At 41.9% G+C, this 14,969-nt stretch overlaps 1 protein-coding gene across 4 annotated transcripts in view; it reads left to right on the plus strand.

The window, feature by feature from the left end:
- USP24 (ubiquitin specific peptidase 24) overlaps positions 1–14,969 on the plus strand; it is a 137,659-nt gene that overhangs the window by 35,385 nt on the left and 87,305 nt on the right. For all 4 annotated transcript variants that reach the window (XM_039239224.1, XM_039239227.1, XM_039239234.1 and 1 more), the window contains exons 5-12: positions 549–671; positions 5,916–5,951; positions 6,508–6,573; positions 10,287–10,352; positions 12,891–12,965; positions 13,549–13,707; positions 14,181–14,295; positions 14,499–14,602. In XM_039239224.1, coding sequence (XP_039095155.1) covers positions 549–671; positions 5,916–5,951; positions 6,508–6,573; positions 10,287–10,352; positions 12,891–12,965; positions 13,549–13,707; positions 14,181–14,295; positions 14,499–14,602 — 744 coding nt within the window. The remainder of the gene's footprint in view (positions 1–548; positions 672–5,915; positions 5,952–6,507; positions 6,574–10,286; positions 10,353–12,890; positions 12,966–13,548; positions 13,708–14,180; positions 14,296–14,498; positions 14,603–14,969) is intronic.

Genomic DNA, 14,969 nt, shown 5'->3' on the forward strand with positions numbered 1-14,969 from the left:
ATCTTAATTTAGCTGTTAGGGACCTTGGTTTTCATTTTAAACACAGAGCAGCCATTCATTCTGCGCTTTCAGTTTTAACGAAATACCTTTCTAATTTTAATAGCTTTTTCAGCTCTTAGAATGATTACATAGCTTTCCCTCATGTCTTCCTGATTATTCACATCGTAAATGCTTTCACATGGGGTGTTCCTGCGGTTTGGTTTCTGGCCTTTTTCCCTGACTGGTCACAGTAGTTGTGTGAAGAAGGAGCCTTCACTGCCAGGCTGCCCAGCTGTACCTGCGGCAGCTTTAGGGCCCCAGGGGGGAGGGGAGGGGGCTCACCTGGCCTGCATCCTGGTCTCCCTCCCAGCAAGCCCTGACTGGGATAGGAGAGCCCTGCTTCAGTCATTGCTCCTCTGTGCTGGCTAAGGAATATGCGCTGGGGGGGATGTTTGAAAGATCCCATTAATGGAGGAGCCTAAGGCTATGTTTTTCTTCTTTTCTACTGCTAATATTTGTTGCTATAGAAATACGTGATAATAATGCTTCTCTGTTCTCTTTGAATCTAGGCTTTCAATCCCGATAATGAATACCATTTTAAAAACAGAATGAAAACATCTCAAAGGAATTGGACAGAAGTGTTTGGGGAGGGAAATATGTTTGCTGTTTCACCTGTGTCTACTTTCCAAAAGGTAACTGTAGTCTGGTTTCGTTGTTTTATAGAGGAATATATTGAAAAAGATTTTCTGTGCTATAAAAATTTACATGGAAAGATTAAAACAGTCTGTGAAAAATGACAGATATTCCATATGGCTCATAAAATTGCTTAACTTTTTTTCAGATATTGCATATTTTTCCATAGTTGTTAACTAACATCATAAAGAATTTTATAGGTTCAAAATGATGTTTAGTGAAATGGGGAATGACTGCCTGACATCAGTGCCCTATTTATTGAATTGTCAGAACCCCAATTTAATGGGTGTCCCAGTTTCTTAGAAATGTTTGAGAGGCCAGAGCATTTGAAATCATTTGAAATGACTAATGATGCCTCGAAAAAGTCATCTGATAGTTAGTTTCATGTATCATTTTCTTTTAAGCTCCATAAGCATTAAAGCTTTTGTTTTCTTTCAAGCCCAGAACCAGTATCTTTATTTTATAAAGGCCTACAATGTGCCAATAACCTTATACCCACAAGGAGTACATAATTTAAACAGTCTGTTGATCAAACACTCTTTGGCTTTCGAGAAAGAGTGGAAAACAGTAAATGTAGTAGATAGAAAACTTGTCCGTTGCTTTAGTGGAAGCAGAGGTTTAACTCAGCAGTCCTGTAAAGAGTGATAAGCCCTGGGTCCTAGCTTCCGGCTAGTGGAGGAGACAGGACAACAACAAATTACAGTACCGTAAACAGGAGGTGCGGCTGTAACAGTATGGCCTGCAGGAGGGTGGTCAGTGGCGTCTCACAGAGCCAGGCAGCCCCCAGAGAGGAGGGGATGACAGCCGGGCTTACCCCCCGACAACTCTCTGAGTTAGATCCTGCTTTTAATGCCATCGCATGGACTAGAAACTGAGGCACACAGACATTGAGTCCCTGCCCGGGTCTGCAAACCCAGTCATAGGAAGGACCCACGTAATCTCGCCTTCTAGTCTGCCTTCTTCAGCTATGTACAGTCTTACCTCGCAAATACAACAACCTCGTCCTCAGTTTTGTGGTGAAGATTAAATGGCAAGTGTATACAAAACACTAAGCACGGTGCTCCACAGTGGCAAGTGTCCAGCAAAAGGTCATTCTCTTCCCACAACATAACATACTTGACATCTGGGGCCCAGAAAGGTCCAGTGTGTTCCTGTCCTCCCGTTCCTGCAAGGGAGTTTCTGTCCTGCAGAGGCCCTTGCTCATCCCCTTTCGTCTTGCCTTCCAAAGCATCGTCCTCCTCCGGCCTTCTAGCCTTTGTTTGGCATCCTCAGTCTTTCCTCTCTGTTGGATCACTCCCGTCGGATACAGTGTGTTCCAGTGTTTCCCATCTTTTTTTTTTTTTTTTAAGTTGAGGAATGCAGACTGTGTGTGTGTGTGTGTGTGTGTGTGTGTGTGACAGAGAGGGGGTGGGGGGAGGGAGAGAGAGAGAGCGAGCACATGCAGGGGAAGGAGAAGGGCAGAGAGAGAGAATCCCAAGCAGAATCCACCCATGTTCAGCATGGAGCCCAGTGCAGGACTCGATCTCAGGACCCTGGGATCATGATCGGAGCCAAAATCAATAGTCGGATGCTTAACCAACTGAGGCTTCCCTGGTGCCCCATGGTATTTTGCATTTTTAAAAATTCTGCCTTTGATCCCACATCCCTGTCTGGCTTCAGCATGGCTGTCCGTCTCCTCCATACCCCTCCCAGAGAAGATTCCACGTCCTCCTTTCCCAGTTATTTTACTGGTTACCCTAGAACTTTAACTTAATGAAACAAAACCAAAATTTCATTAGTATCTTCATGTTCCTCTGCGTAGCACCTAGACCTTGGAATGTTCCGTGTGCTCACTCCCCACCTGACTGACTTAGTCCCTGCAGCGCGCAGCATCTTAGTCTCCTCCTGTCTTGCTCTACACCCAACTAGGTGTCATTGTTACTTTATGCAGTGTTTTGACTTAGCCCCATTTACGTATTCTCTCTTTGTGTACTGTTCCTTCTGTATCTCTTGATTGGGATAATTTTTCTTCTACCTGGAGTACATCTTCAAGTAGGTCCTTTAGTAAGGGTCCGTTGGTGATTATGTCTTTGTTTTTGATGGCCTGAACTTAACTTTATTCGCCATGCCTTAAAGAATATTTTCCCTGGGTTTTAAATTCTAGATAGACTGTTATACTTTCAGAATATCAGAGATACCCTGTCAGTGTCTTCTGGCTTTGATTATTGCTGTTGAGATGTTGGCGTTTGATCTTACTGTTGTTCCTTTGTGAGAAATCATCTCTTCTCTGTGGCTGCTTTTGGAGATCTCCTCTTTCTCTTTGATGTTTGGCAGTTTGACTCTCCTGCGACTAACGGTGGTATTCATTTTATTTTGCGTCAAAATCACTGGGCTTCTGAATCTAAGGATTGATAGCTGTATCAGTCCTGGAAAATTCTCAGTCACTATCTTTTTTAGATATTGCCTCTCCTCCATTAGTCAGTCTCTCTTCTTCGGAGCTCCGACTGTTAAACTTTCTCTTCAGTCCTCCATGTCCCTTAACCCCTGCCTTGTTTCCCATCTTTCTGTGTCCTCGTGCAGTGTCAGGGTGTGATCAGTTTTTCTCAGCTCTGTGCTCTAGTTCACTGGTTTTGTTTCCGCTTGTGCCATTTATGCTGTCTAACCTGTTCATTCGAAGTCTGCAATTCCATTACTTTATGTGAATTCGACTTGGTTCTCATGGACTTTGTTTTGTCATTTTTGGCTATCTCGGGTTCTGAACCTGTATTTCCGTTCTCCTGTGTGTTTGTGTCTTGGGTCTGTTATCCAAAGGTCTGATTCAGCTGGCTTTGGCTAACTTTAACTCGTTGTGTGTCTGTATGTGTATATGCAGAAAAAAAAATTTATACTTGTTTGTGTTTGTTTTCCTGTGAAGTCCTGTTTCTTGGAATTTAATCTGCGAGGATGGTTTGAGGCCTGGGTTGAAGGAAAGTTCCTTCCCCCAAGGAGGATTTACTTCTTCTTCCAGGTGTCTGCAGACACTATAGCCTGGGGCCACTTTAGAATAAATCCTTGGCTTAAGGTATTTCAGACCATAAAATCAGTGTGAATTTGAGATGTGAAGCCATGTGCGGGCAGTTCGGTGGCTACAGGTTCTTAGAGCATCTTTTTTCTCCCCTCCTCCCAGTACCAGGGTCCGGGTAGGCAGGCTTCCCTGGGAATGGCAGGTAAGTTCTCTCGGTTCACCTTACACTGAGGCTGCAGCCCTTGGAGCCCCAGTTTTATGTGCCTACCCCCTCTTTGTCTTCCAGCCCCTACCCTGGCTTTGGAGCCTGTTTCTCAGGCACCTAGGACTGTGAAAACGGAGATGACAGTTCCCCAGGGTTCCACGGATGCCTGCACAGTGAAGGCTGGCCTCAGAGCCTGCTTACCTCACACGATTTCTGCTTTCTCTTTGTTTTTTACCTTCTGGGCACTTTGTGCCAACTCTGCTGTATGTTTTATAAGATGTTTTTTGATGTTTTTATCCAGTGGTGTTGGTTCTCTTCAGTCAGAGTTGTTTAGGGTAGCTAGACAAAAGTCTCCATCCACTCTTCGGAGTGTGCCAGTCTGCCTTCTTTTGCTGCCACTCCACCAAAAGCACTCCGTGAGGGACCAACACCTAAGTTTCCAGAGCCGAAGGAAGCATCTCTTAACACCATCCACATTAGTGGCCACTGTCAGTTTGTCCCTCCCCGAAATCCATTGGTCTGGCAGTCTCTTGCTTCTCTGCCTAGCTCATCAGTCACTTTGCCTTTCTTAATCCCTTCCTCTCTATCCAGCTTTGGTCCAGAGCCGCTCTCTCTCTTTGTTCATTATTCTTTCCCTAAGAGCTGTCTTCCATTCTCCTGGAGGTAAATGCAGTTCTTTGTCTGCTGGCCCTTCAGTTTGTATCTCTGTGGCCCAAACCTGTCCCCTGAGCCCACCAGACTTGATGAGCCAACTGTCTCCTCTTGGTCGCCACACAGATGTCTCCAAATTAGGGTGCTTGAAATGGAACTTCCTCCTGTCTCTCCAGCCTGCCTTCTCCCCCTCTGTAAACCACATCGACATCTACATAGGTGCTCAAGCCAAAAGCGTAGGAGTCGGCCCCGATTTATCCCTTTTCTTAGGACCCATATGCAACCAAGAACACTTCCTTTGAATTAGCCTCAAAGGTGTCTATGGTCGCCTTCTCTCTGGCTCCACTGTTGCTGTCCCTTCCCCAGCACCATCACGTCTAATCTAGTTACCGCTCTAGTCTAGTCTTCCAACTGCTGTCACTCCCTTCACTCTTGTTCTTCCGGCCCATTCCATTCTCCACAGAGCTGCAAGACTGGTCGTCTTAAAACATAAAATGCATCGCTTTCTGGCTTGAGCACTTTCGTTGCTTTCCTTCCTGTCATCGCCTACAAGTTTCTGCATGGTCCGTCTGGTCTCCACCTGTGCCGCTCCCCCGACTCACTGTGTCCACGCTAGGGGGGTCCCCCAGTCCCTCTTCGCCGCCTTCCCCACACAGGACCTTTGCCGTTTCAGCCTTCTGCCTGGACTGTTGGAGTGGCTGAATCTGTCTCCTCCTGTAGGATCCAGCTTGAAGACCACCTCTTCAGAGAGGGCTTCCATGACCACCACTCTGAGCAGAGTAGGCTCCTGTCTCTCTCATTTGAGGAACTTTGTGTGGTTTTTCCTTTTGTGGGACTGTTTTTGTTAAAGCTGCTACAGTATGAGCTCCATGAGAGTAGGTACCGCATCTCTTCATAGTCGTTGTTCCCTGAATATCACTCAGCCCCCAGAGTAATTTCTCAGCAGTGAATGTTTAGAAAAGGGAAGGAAGGAAGAAAAGAGAAAAGAAAGCACTTGCTCCAGGGCACCAGTTAGTAGGACAGCGGAGGCTAAAATTTAACCTCTTTATTCCTCATTTGCTCCTCTTTAGTAATAGTTCTTAATTTCTAAAATGTAATTGTCTTAGAGAATTTGCCTCAAGTTATCCTGTACCTTGGAGAGCTTAAACAACTGGTGTCAGCTACCCAGAAATGCAAGCAGGCTCCGTGCTGTGGCAGTGGCATCCAAGTACTGACGTTCAGACTCTGAAAGTTATATAATGATGTCAGAGCCTCATGTTAAGAAACACATAGAAAAGCCTTTTGAAATATTTTTCAAATCTTAATATTTTCTTCTCCAACTCTTCACTTAGGTGAAAAGAAATCTATGGGTTCCTGGGGAACTTCTCATATTGCCACCTCAACTTCTATTTTCTTTTCTCATAGGAGCCTCACGGATGGGTTGTGGATTTGGTAAATAAGGTATACAACTTTTATTAATATAGTCGTGTTTTCTTTCTTTTCGAGTTTGCTTAGAGTGTGATATTTTAGGTAAATGACAACTAGAGAGAACAATAAGAATTTTTTTCAGTTCCTCTTTTTTTTTTGGTTATTTATTTTTGAGCGCGTGCGAGAGAGACAGGGGGAGCGGGGGAGGGGCAGAGAGAGAGGGAGACACAGAATCCAGAGCAGGCTCCAGGCTCTGTGCTGTGAGCACAGAGCCGGATGCTGGGTTCGAACTCATGTACTGTGAGATCATGACCTGAGCTGAAGTCAGATGCTTAACTGACTGAGCCGCCCAGGTGCCCCTCAGTTCCCCCTCTTTTTTATATGTGCCGTTTATACAGATGAGCATCAGCGTCCGAATTCAGCACATCCCCAACAGCGTGTCACAGGGAGAGTAGGATTATCTTCGTGATGACTTTCTCAAGATCAGTATTGTAGAGCATGTCAATAGAGCAGAATGGTAGCCTTGTTTCTTGCTTAAATTATTAACATACAGGATTTTAAAATTAATTTGTGCCCTTTTTCTTCTCAGTTTGGAGAATTAGGTGGATTTGCAGCAATCCAAGCCAAGCTTCATTCAGAAGATATAGAACTTGGGGTAAGTTAAACTGCTCGGTGTGCCCACAGCGAAGGTCACTTTATTCGGGCTGGTATGTCACCCAGGGGACAAGGTCTGGGCACAGTGAGTGAAACGTTACAGTGTAAGTTATCTCTGCAAGAGGAGCTTCAGTGGCTCTGATAAAGAGGTGTTTGCTCCTAATCATAACCAAATTTCAGTGAAGGGGGTTTGCTTTTTTTTTTTTTTGCCTCATTTCCTTTTGCCTTTGGCATTTGCCTCTTAATTTGTGCTGGTTAAGTGAAATTATCTTGCTTTTTAAGGACAGTTGCTGTGTGTGGCAAGCATATGTGTACCTACAGTGTTCTGACTCCGTTACATCAGAAGGTCTTCACTAGTGCCAGGCACAATAAAATATTTCATTTTAAGGTTGTTAGTAAGTTTTTTGGTCTTACAGGACTCAGATAACAAAGGGCTGTCACAGAAGCTTAGAATTCTCCCTCCGGTGCAGTACATTCTCTTTTTATACGGGACTTCCTTCTCTCAAAAACATTTAACCTTATAGTAAGGGGAATAACTGAATCTTTTGTTTTTCACAGAGCACTAACCTGTTTGTAAGTCAGAGCATTTATTCTGTTTTCTGGTTGATTAATTATTCACTGAACTGCTCATTATGCACTTGGCCATGTGTAAAACACTGTGCTGGCTACTGTGATGTGATGAGAACAGAAGCTGATGTGGTAGAGTCACTTGTTGCCCCTAAGTGAGGTAGGATTGTGCTCAGAGCAGCGGTTACTTCTGTGGAACCTTGACGAATCAGCTCTCTCGCTTGGTCCACCTCTGGGCGAGGGAAGTAACGTCCAGGAGAGACTGATTGAATGCTTGGTAATAAACTGACCCTTTCTTGCCACCCACTGTTTATCCTGAAAGAGCAAGTGTCAGCCAGTTCATAACACTTCTGCCGACACTGACCAGGGAGTGTGTTCTCACTTCCCTGAATGTTAACTAGGCTGTTTGGCCGTCATTTTGATCTCCACTGAATGGAACAAACATGTTAGAAGTGACTGCTGCTCTGGAAAATAATGGGTAATAATTTAAGAAGCAAAACTGTTAAAACAAAAAACCTTCTCAGATACAGGGTTTTATCAATTTACTTACTTCTCAAGAACTGCCTGTATAGGTCATTGGCCACATCAGAAATTAGCTTCGGGGAGCCTGGGTGGCTCAGTCAGTTAATCGTGCAACTCTTGATTTTGGCTCAGGTCATGATCTCCCCATTCGTGGGTTCGAGCCATGCGTCACATTACGCGCAGACAGCGCAGAGCCTGCATGGGATTCCTCTCTTTCTTCCTCTCCCTACCATTTACGTGTTTGCGCACTCTCTCTCTTTCTCTTGCTCTCTCTCTCAAAATAAATAAACTTAAAAAGAAATTGCTTCATTTTAAAAAAATGTTAAAATACTAATTTCTGACAGAGTTAATGTATTTAAAAAAAAATCCAGAGCAGTCCAAGTTTCTACCCCACTTGGAAGAAAATTGGCTTAAAGGTGGATATATAGGAACCTGGGCTTACCCTCATTATCTTGAAGTTAAAGATTCTTCCAAGATTTTTCCCTTAGGTCAGATCAGTTTTCAGAACAACCATGTTGTTTGCTGCAGTTGATAAGAGAATTATATTGCTTAGCTGTGTTTGAGATGATAATGAAATTCAGGCATAGGAGAAAGAGATTCCAAAGATTGAGACTCTGATTTTACCAAGCAAATATTAAAATTTCACAATAAATGCCTGCCTGCTTCCTGACCAGTTAAGGTGACTATATCCTAGAATAAATTTAGGCCACTGAGTACAAGTAAACACACTCACTTTACATTTATATTTATATTTACATATTTTTGAATTGGAAAAGCACTGTGAAAAAACAATTGATCAGTTAAAAATACCTGTACAAAGTAAGGAATGGAAGTTGCCTGTCTTCCACCCCCCCCCCCCCCCGTCACCCCACACTTTTACCTACCTCCTAGGTAGTGACTACCCATTTATTTCATAGCATTTCTGACTTTTTCCTAAATGTATGTGAAATATACCTCTGCACGTCTTTTCCTGCTTTCTCTTCTTTAAGACTGAATTGTAATCAAGCTATACCTAGTAGCATATTTTCACTTAACATTATATCATGGACATCTTCCCAGGTCAGTATTGTCATTGTTATTAATGGCTTTAATGTGTTCCTGCAACTCATTTACTGTGATGCCATCATTTATGCATGGGCACCATGTAAATATGTAAATTTGTCTTTATGTGCATATGCTACCAAATTCCTAGAAAATGTGACTTTTAATATAATTCGTAGTATTAAATCTCTTTCCCAAAATCTTGTACCAGTCTGTACTCCCGTAAACTCGTTTCCTATTTCTCTTGTTAGCACTGAATATTTTCCATCTTTAATGTTTTTCATTATAAAGGACAAAAATAGTGTTTTGTTATTTAATTTGTAATACTCTCATTTCCTGTGAATTTGAATGTTTCATCATGTGATTATTGGCTGTTTACATTTCTATAAATTGACATAGTTATTTAGGTTTCTTTGGGGTTTTCTTATTTAATTTTCAGCAATTTTTTTTTGTTCAGCATATCAAAGCCATGTCTATCTTATGTATTTGTAACTTTTTTCTCCCAGTCTTTTGCTTCTCTTTTTATTTTTATTGATAATGTCTTCTGCTGTACAAGAGCTCCCACATTTTATAAAAATACACTTTATAAAAATTCCACATTTTTTTTAATGGCTTAAGAGTTTTCTAACTTGCTTATGGAATGTTCTCACATCTCAAAGTTATAAAAATACTTGTTTTATTTTATACTTCTACAGTTTTAGTTTTTAAACAGAGTTCTTGAATTCATTTAGAATTTATTTTTATATATTGCGTGAGATAATGATCCAGTTTAATTTTCTTCCAAATGGGTAATGGATTGTTGTAAGATCCTCTAATGACTGATCCCTGATTTCTCTGCTGTTCGGATGCATTGGCTCGGTCACATGTCAGAGACCCACAGGCATGCGGGTGTGTTCCTGGGCTTCCGTTCCAGTTGTTCGTTTGTCCTTCGCCCATTTCTGTACTGTTGGAGCACGGCTTCGTTCCTGATAGTCCCAGTCCGCCCCACATCATTCTTCTCTCAGATTTCCTTGATCCTTCTCTTATTTCTGCTCATTGAATATCGTCAGCGCGCCAGGTTGTCCTGCGGAAAATCCCGTGGAGCTTGTGTTTGGAATTGTGTTAAATGTTTCGGTCTCTGTATGGAGGATTACAGTACGGGTTCCTTCCGTTCAGGAACACGGCATCTCCCTGTTTACCTGCGCCCTCCATGACGTGTTCAGGAAAGTGGTCCGATTTTCTTCTCGGAAGTCTTCGGTGTTTTTTGTTGACGGCACATTTCACTCCTCCCCCAATTATTCTCGCCTTTTTCAAATAAAACTTTTTCGTATTCTACAATATAAATATTAAAAGTCTTTCATCCAGTCCTCCGAAGAAGTTTTATTGGCATTATTCTAATTTGAAGTATATTAAATTCTGTAACAGTTTAAATGGATCGATATCTTGTTATCAGTTCTTCCTAAGCAGGGGTGTGGTTTGTCCGCTCCTTCCTTCATGACTCCATCGAGTCACCATTTCAGATTGTCTCTGAAAGGGACTTGTTTAATGCCGAAAGGAAAGCACCCTGTCCCGTCAATGTCTGACCGTCACTGTCCTTGTTTGCAGGCAGTCTCAGCACTGGTGCAGCCCTTGGGGGTATGTGCGGAGTACCTCAATTCCTCGGTGGTGCAGGTAAGAGGGGACACTCCACATTTGCTTTAGGAGGTGGCCTAACACATACGGACGTAGTTATTACCTTCTTATAGGTTGTTCAGAATGGTGCCTCATTCCCTGTAGCTGTTTTTCTAAGTAAAAATACTATCAGAAAATAACTAAAAAATGGGTAATAATTTAAAGTAGGGGAGACCTCTAATATTTAAGAGGATTATTTACCTTCTCAGCATATTACTTATCAAATATAATTTATGTATGATTCCTTATCTGTAAAATAGACGGCATACATCCCAACCCCCTTCACAGGATTGTGTAAGGACTCAGTGGCATTATGTAGTCAGTTAGATGACTGTCGAGCAACCCGCTGGGCACCCTTGCTATAGCTAAGTCACTGCTGAATGATGCCACATCTTGTGTGACCTCCTGCCCTGCGAGTTGTAAGTCAGCCAGCCACAGAACAGTCAGAACTGGGCAGTCGGTTTCACAGTGCTTAAGGCCTATCGTACTTTGTTGTTTCCATTCCATCTCCGTTAACAAGTTTTACTGAATGAAGTGTTGCTTTGAAATACCTTCATTTTTTCTCTGTAAATAGGTCTGTGACACCCATAACTTTCACAGAGATTTTTTTTTTAATCGCTGTAAATGGCTTTGCAAGCAGAGAGTCCCTTGGGAGCAGTGTGTTTGTATGCATGGCTCCTTCTTGCTAATATCTCATTTACTGAGGGCCATTTTAACAAGGGAGATAGGATTTTTTTTTGGTAGGTTCTGGAGAGTTCTACCATTTCCAAGTGTTAAATGCTTTCTTTAAATGTTAAAGTAATCCTGCAAGATTTTTACATGAAATCAGATGGCTATTTATGTATTTCTTCATTGTGGATGTTAAGTTCTTTAGAAACATTGCGTGTTCTTTCACCTTGTTAAACATATAATCATTAGTTTTATAGTTGAAACGCTAAGATATAAGAGGCAAAATGATTTTACTTTTTAATAATTTAATAATAAATGTTAATAATTTAATAATTGACTTTTTAATCATCAGAACTAGGATTGGATTTCTGAGTGCTCTTTACCCATGCATTGCCTTACGGAAAGTGATTGAGCATAAATATTCTAGCTCCTAATTAATATTAAATTCTTTAGGAATTCTAAGTTTTAAGAGTACCTGGGTGGCTCAGTCAATTAAATGTCCAACTTCGAGTCAGGTCATGATCTCAGTTTGTGGATTCGAGCCTCACATCGGACTCTGTACTGAGAGCTCAGAGCCTGGAGCCTGCTTCAGATTCTGTGTCTCCCTCTCTCTCTGCCCCTCCCTCACATTCTGTTTCTCTCTCTCTCTCAAAAAAATGAGTAAACAAAAAAAATTTTTTTTAAATTCTAAGTTTTATATAAATATGTATTTTATATATATAAAAATATATATAAAATGTATATTTATATATAACAATATATAATGTTTTAGGTATAACAATTGTCTATACCTCTTGCCACTTACATACTTTGGAAGACATTTGTATCACTGTGCCTTGTCCTTCTTGTCTATAAAATGGTGATCGTGCTCTTCGCACTGCAGTGAGAAGTAAGCGGGGCAGTGCTGCTGAGCAGAGCAGCAGCGCTGGCCTCTTACCCTGACGGTCCCCAGTCTTCACTGAACAGTGGGCGCAAATGGAAAGGACGACATTCTAGTTGGATAATCGCCTGGTGTCATTTTAATTCACTGCTAATGTCTTCGTGGCTTTGACAGCCAGATATTGTCCATCTTCTCTTGTTACCAGCTGAGTTTTAGATCATTATTTTACTTAGTTGGAAGTGAGCATTTAGACCTAGCTAATATTTTCCTATTCCTCACGTGATATTTAGAGTTAGTTACCCAATTGTGCTACCATTCTGGAGCAGTGTGTAGAGGGGGTCTTCACCCTAGGCTTCGTTTCTATCAGCACACGAAAATAGTGCGTGTCACGGCATTTTTTTGCTGTGTGGTCTGTGGAGTTGTTAAAATCAAACATAAGATATATACTTTGTTACAAAAGTAATACCTACACATGCTTCATGTTTGAACAGTTAGTTTACATGTCTTTGGTTGCTCTTTATAAGATAGTGAAGACAGGGGGTGCCTGGGTGGCTTAGTCAGTTAAGCGTCCGACTTTCGCTTAGGTCACGATCTCGCGGTTCGTGGGTTCGAGCCCTGTGTCGGGCTCTGTGCTGACTGCCAGCTCAGAGCCTGGAGCCTGTTTCAGTCTGTGACTCCCTCTCTCTCTGACCCTCCCCTGCTCACGCTGTCTCTCTCTCTCTCCTAGAAATAAATAAAACATTAAAAAAAAAAAAAAAGATAGTGAAGACAGGGATTGCCCCCCTGTGGTATTAAAGGAGCTGGGGCACGGAGTCGGGTAACGACCTACTTGGGCTGGTAGTAGTAGCTAGCTCTGGGGCTCTGATACTAGAATTGAGATCCTTCCAGTGCATTCTGTCCTTTGCGAAATGTGAATGAGGACGTGTCTGCTCTGTAGTTCCGGGGCAGAATCCAGAGTCTTTATTAACCTCAGCACATCTTTTCTGCAGCCAATGCTCGACCCCGTCATCCTTACTGCGATCCAGGATGTGCGGAGTGTGGAGGAAAAGGACCTCAAAGACAAGGTGAGTCCTGTCTCCAGCCAGGAGGGCCCCGCTGCCTGGTAGTCCATGGAACACAGCCAAGACTTGGGGCAGGGTTCATACACCACTGCTCTTTGGATTCTGGTCACGTACCACTCACATCAAATTCATGTGACGTTTTCTAACCAAAAAATGCTTTTTGTGAAGCATCAGGATTCTGAAGCCCCAGGTTGGCATGAAGTCAGTAGAGTGAATATAGGGTTCTCAGTAAGTGATACCATTCAGAATTTTACTAACGTGTTGATTCAGATGGTTTTATGATAGGTATAGCATTGAAGAAGCTTTTAAATAATTCAGTGCTACCAGCTTACCCAAAGTTGTTTAAAGGAATTTTAGCATTTAAGTTTAACAGTAGTTATTTTGTTGACCTTGAAATTCTCACAGGATCCTTCCCTTTGTTCACCTGCGTGCTAACTTCCTTTTAGAAGCAAACTAGTTAATTGACCATATGGAGTATCTGATAGCACTCAGCCATTGCTGTTGAGAATGTCCTGTATTCCTTGTGTGAACTGGGATCCGAATGTTTTCATGCTCCTTTTTTGTTTGTGTGTGCTTTTAATGAAAGAGATTGGTTAGCATCCCTGAGCTCCTGTCTGCCATCAAGTTACTCTGCATGCGCTTCCAGCCCGATTTGGTGACCGTGGTGGATGACCTTCGATTAGACATCCTACTGCGCATGCTGAAATCGCCACATTTCAGCGCGAAGATGAATTCCCTCAAAGAAGTAAATTTTGTATTTGTTTCTAGAAGACTTAAAGCATAGACACTTTAAGTTCTGCCAAAACTTGTGGTCATTAATATCGGAATGTTGGGAAATGGAGAAGAATAATTTCTTGCAATCATACAAAAAAGAGATAACTGATTATATATAAAATTGTATCTGTGTTTATCGTTGTTATTGTGATCTTTCTATGTGTGTCACATTCAAAATTCATTCTCTGAAATACTTGGAAATACTTAAGTGTTTTTGTGAAATTGCCCAGAGAGTGCCAGGCTTGGCTGCATGTTCTTTTTAAAGAGATACCAGGAATAAGTAGTCTGTTAACTTATTGCAGTAATTGGCCTTTGATTCATTTTGGCTAATTATCAGACCACATTGTAACACTATAAAAATCACAGGATATGTATACATATATATGAAGATTTTGACTATGTATACTTGCACGAGATTCTGTCACAATAATCCTGTCTTTTTAGGTAACCAAACTAATAGAAGATAGCACTTTATCCAAATCTGTGAAGAATGCTATAGATACAGACAGATTGTTAGATTGGCTGGTTGAAAACTCAGTTCTATCCATTGCGTTGGAAGGTAAGTTGCTTTCTAAAAATATATACCTATTTCTTAACACATAGTTGTAAGTATCACTTTATATTAAAGAAAGGTATGAAAATGTTTTGACTGTATTAGCCTTTAAATCTGGTAGCAAGTTAATACTGCTTTGAACTAATACAATCATACTTAGAAAGTCAGCGTTCACTGAACCTGCCTGCCTCTCGGGTTTTCTTTCTTAGGCAACATAGACCAAGCACAGTACTGTGATCGTATAAAGGGGATTATTGAACTCTTGGGCAGCAAATTGTCTCTAGATGAGCTTACTAAAATTTGGAAGATACAGGTAAGTTGGTCAGAATTATTTTTGCCTTTTTCTGACATTTCCGTCAGAAGGAGAGGGAGGAGGGTGGTGAACGAGCAAGGGAATGGGTCTTCTATCTTGCTTTCATCCAAGCACTCTCCTCAAATCTGTTTTGCAGTTCAAGGCTTCTGTTAAGATTGTAGATATGAAAAAGGATTGCACTGCTCAGAAGATGTAAAACTACCCAGCTAGCCTAGTCTTCTCATTTCTGAGGTTTAAAACAGTGACGAGCCTTACCACAGGCCACGCAGCAGTTAGAGCAGCACTAGGAACTGTATGTCTTTCTGTGTGTCAGTCTCCTGCTGTTTTCACTGTGTTTGCTTATCCATGTTCATGGGTAAGTGTTTCC

The sequence above is a fragment of the Hyaena hyaena genome, unplaced genomic scaffold (genome assembly GCF_003009895.1).
Source record: "Hyaena hyaena isolate Hyena2069 unplaced genomic scaffold, ASM300989v1 scaffold_5, whole genome shotgun sequence".
Classification (NCBI taxonomy): Eukaryota; Metazoa; Chordata; class Mammalia; order Carnivora; family Hyaenidae; genus Hyaena; species Hyaena hyaena.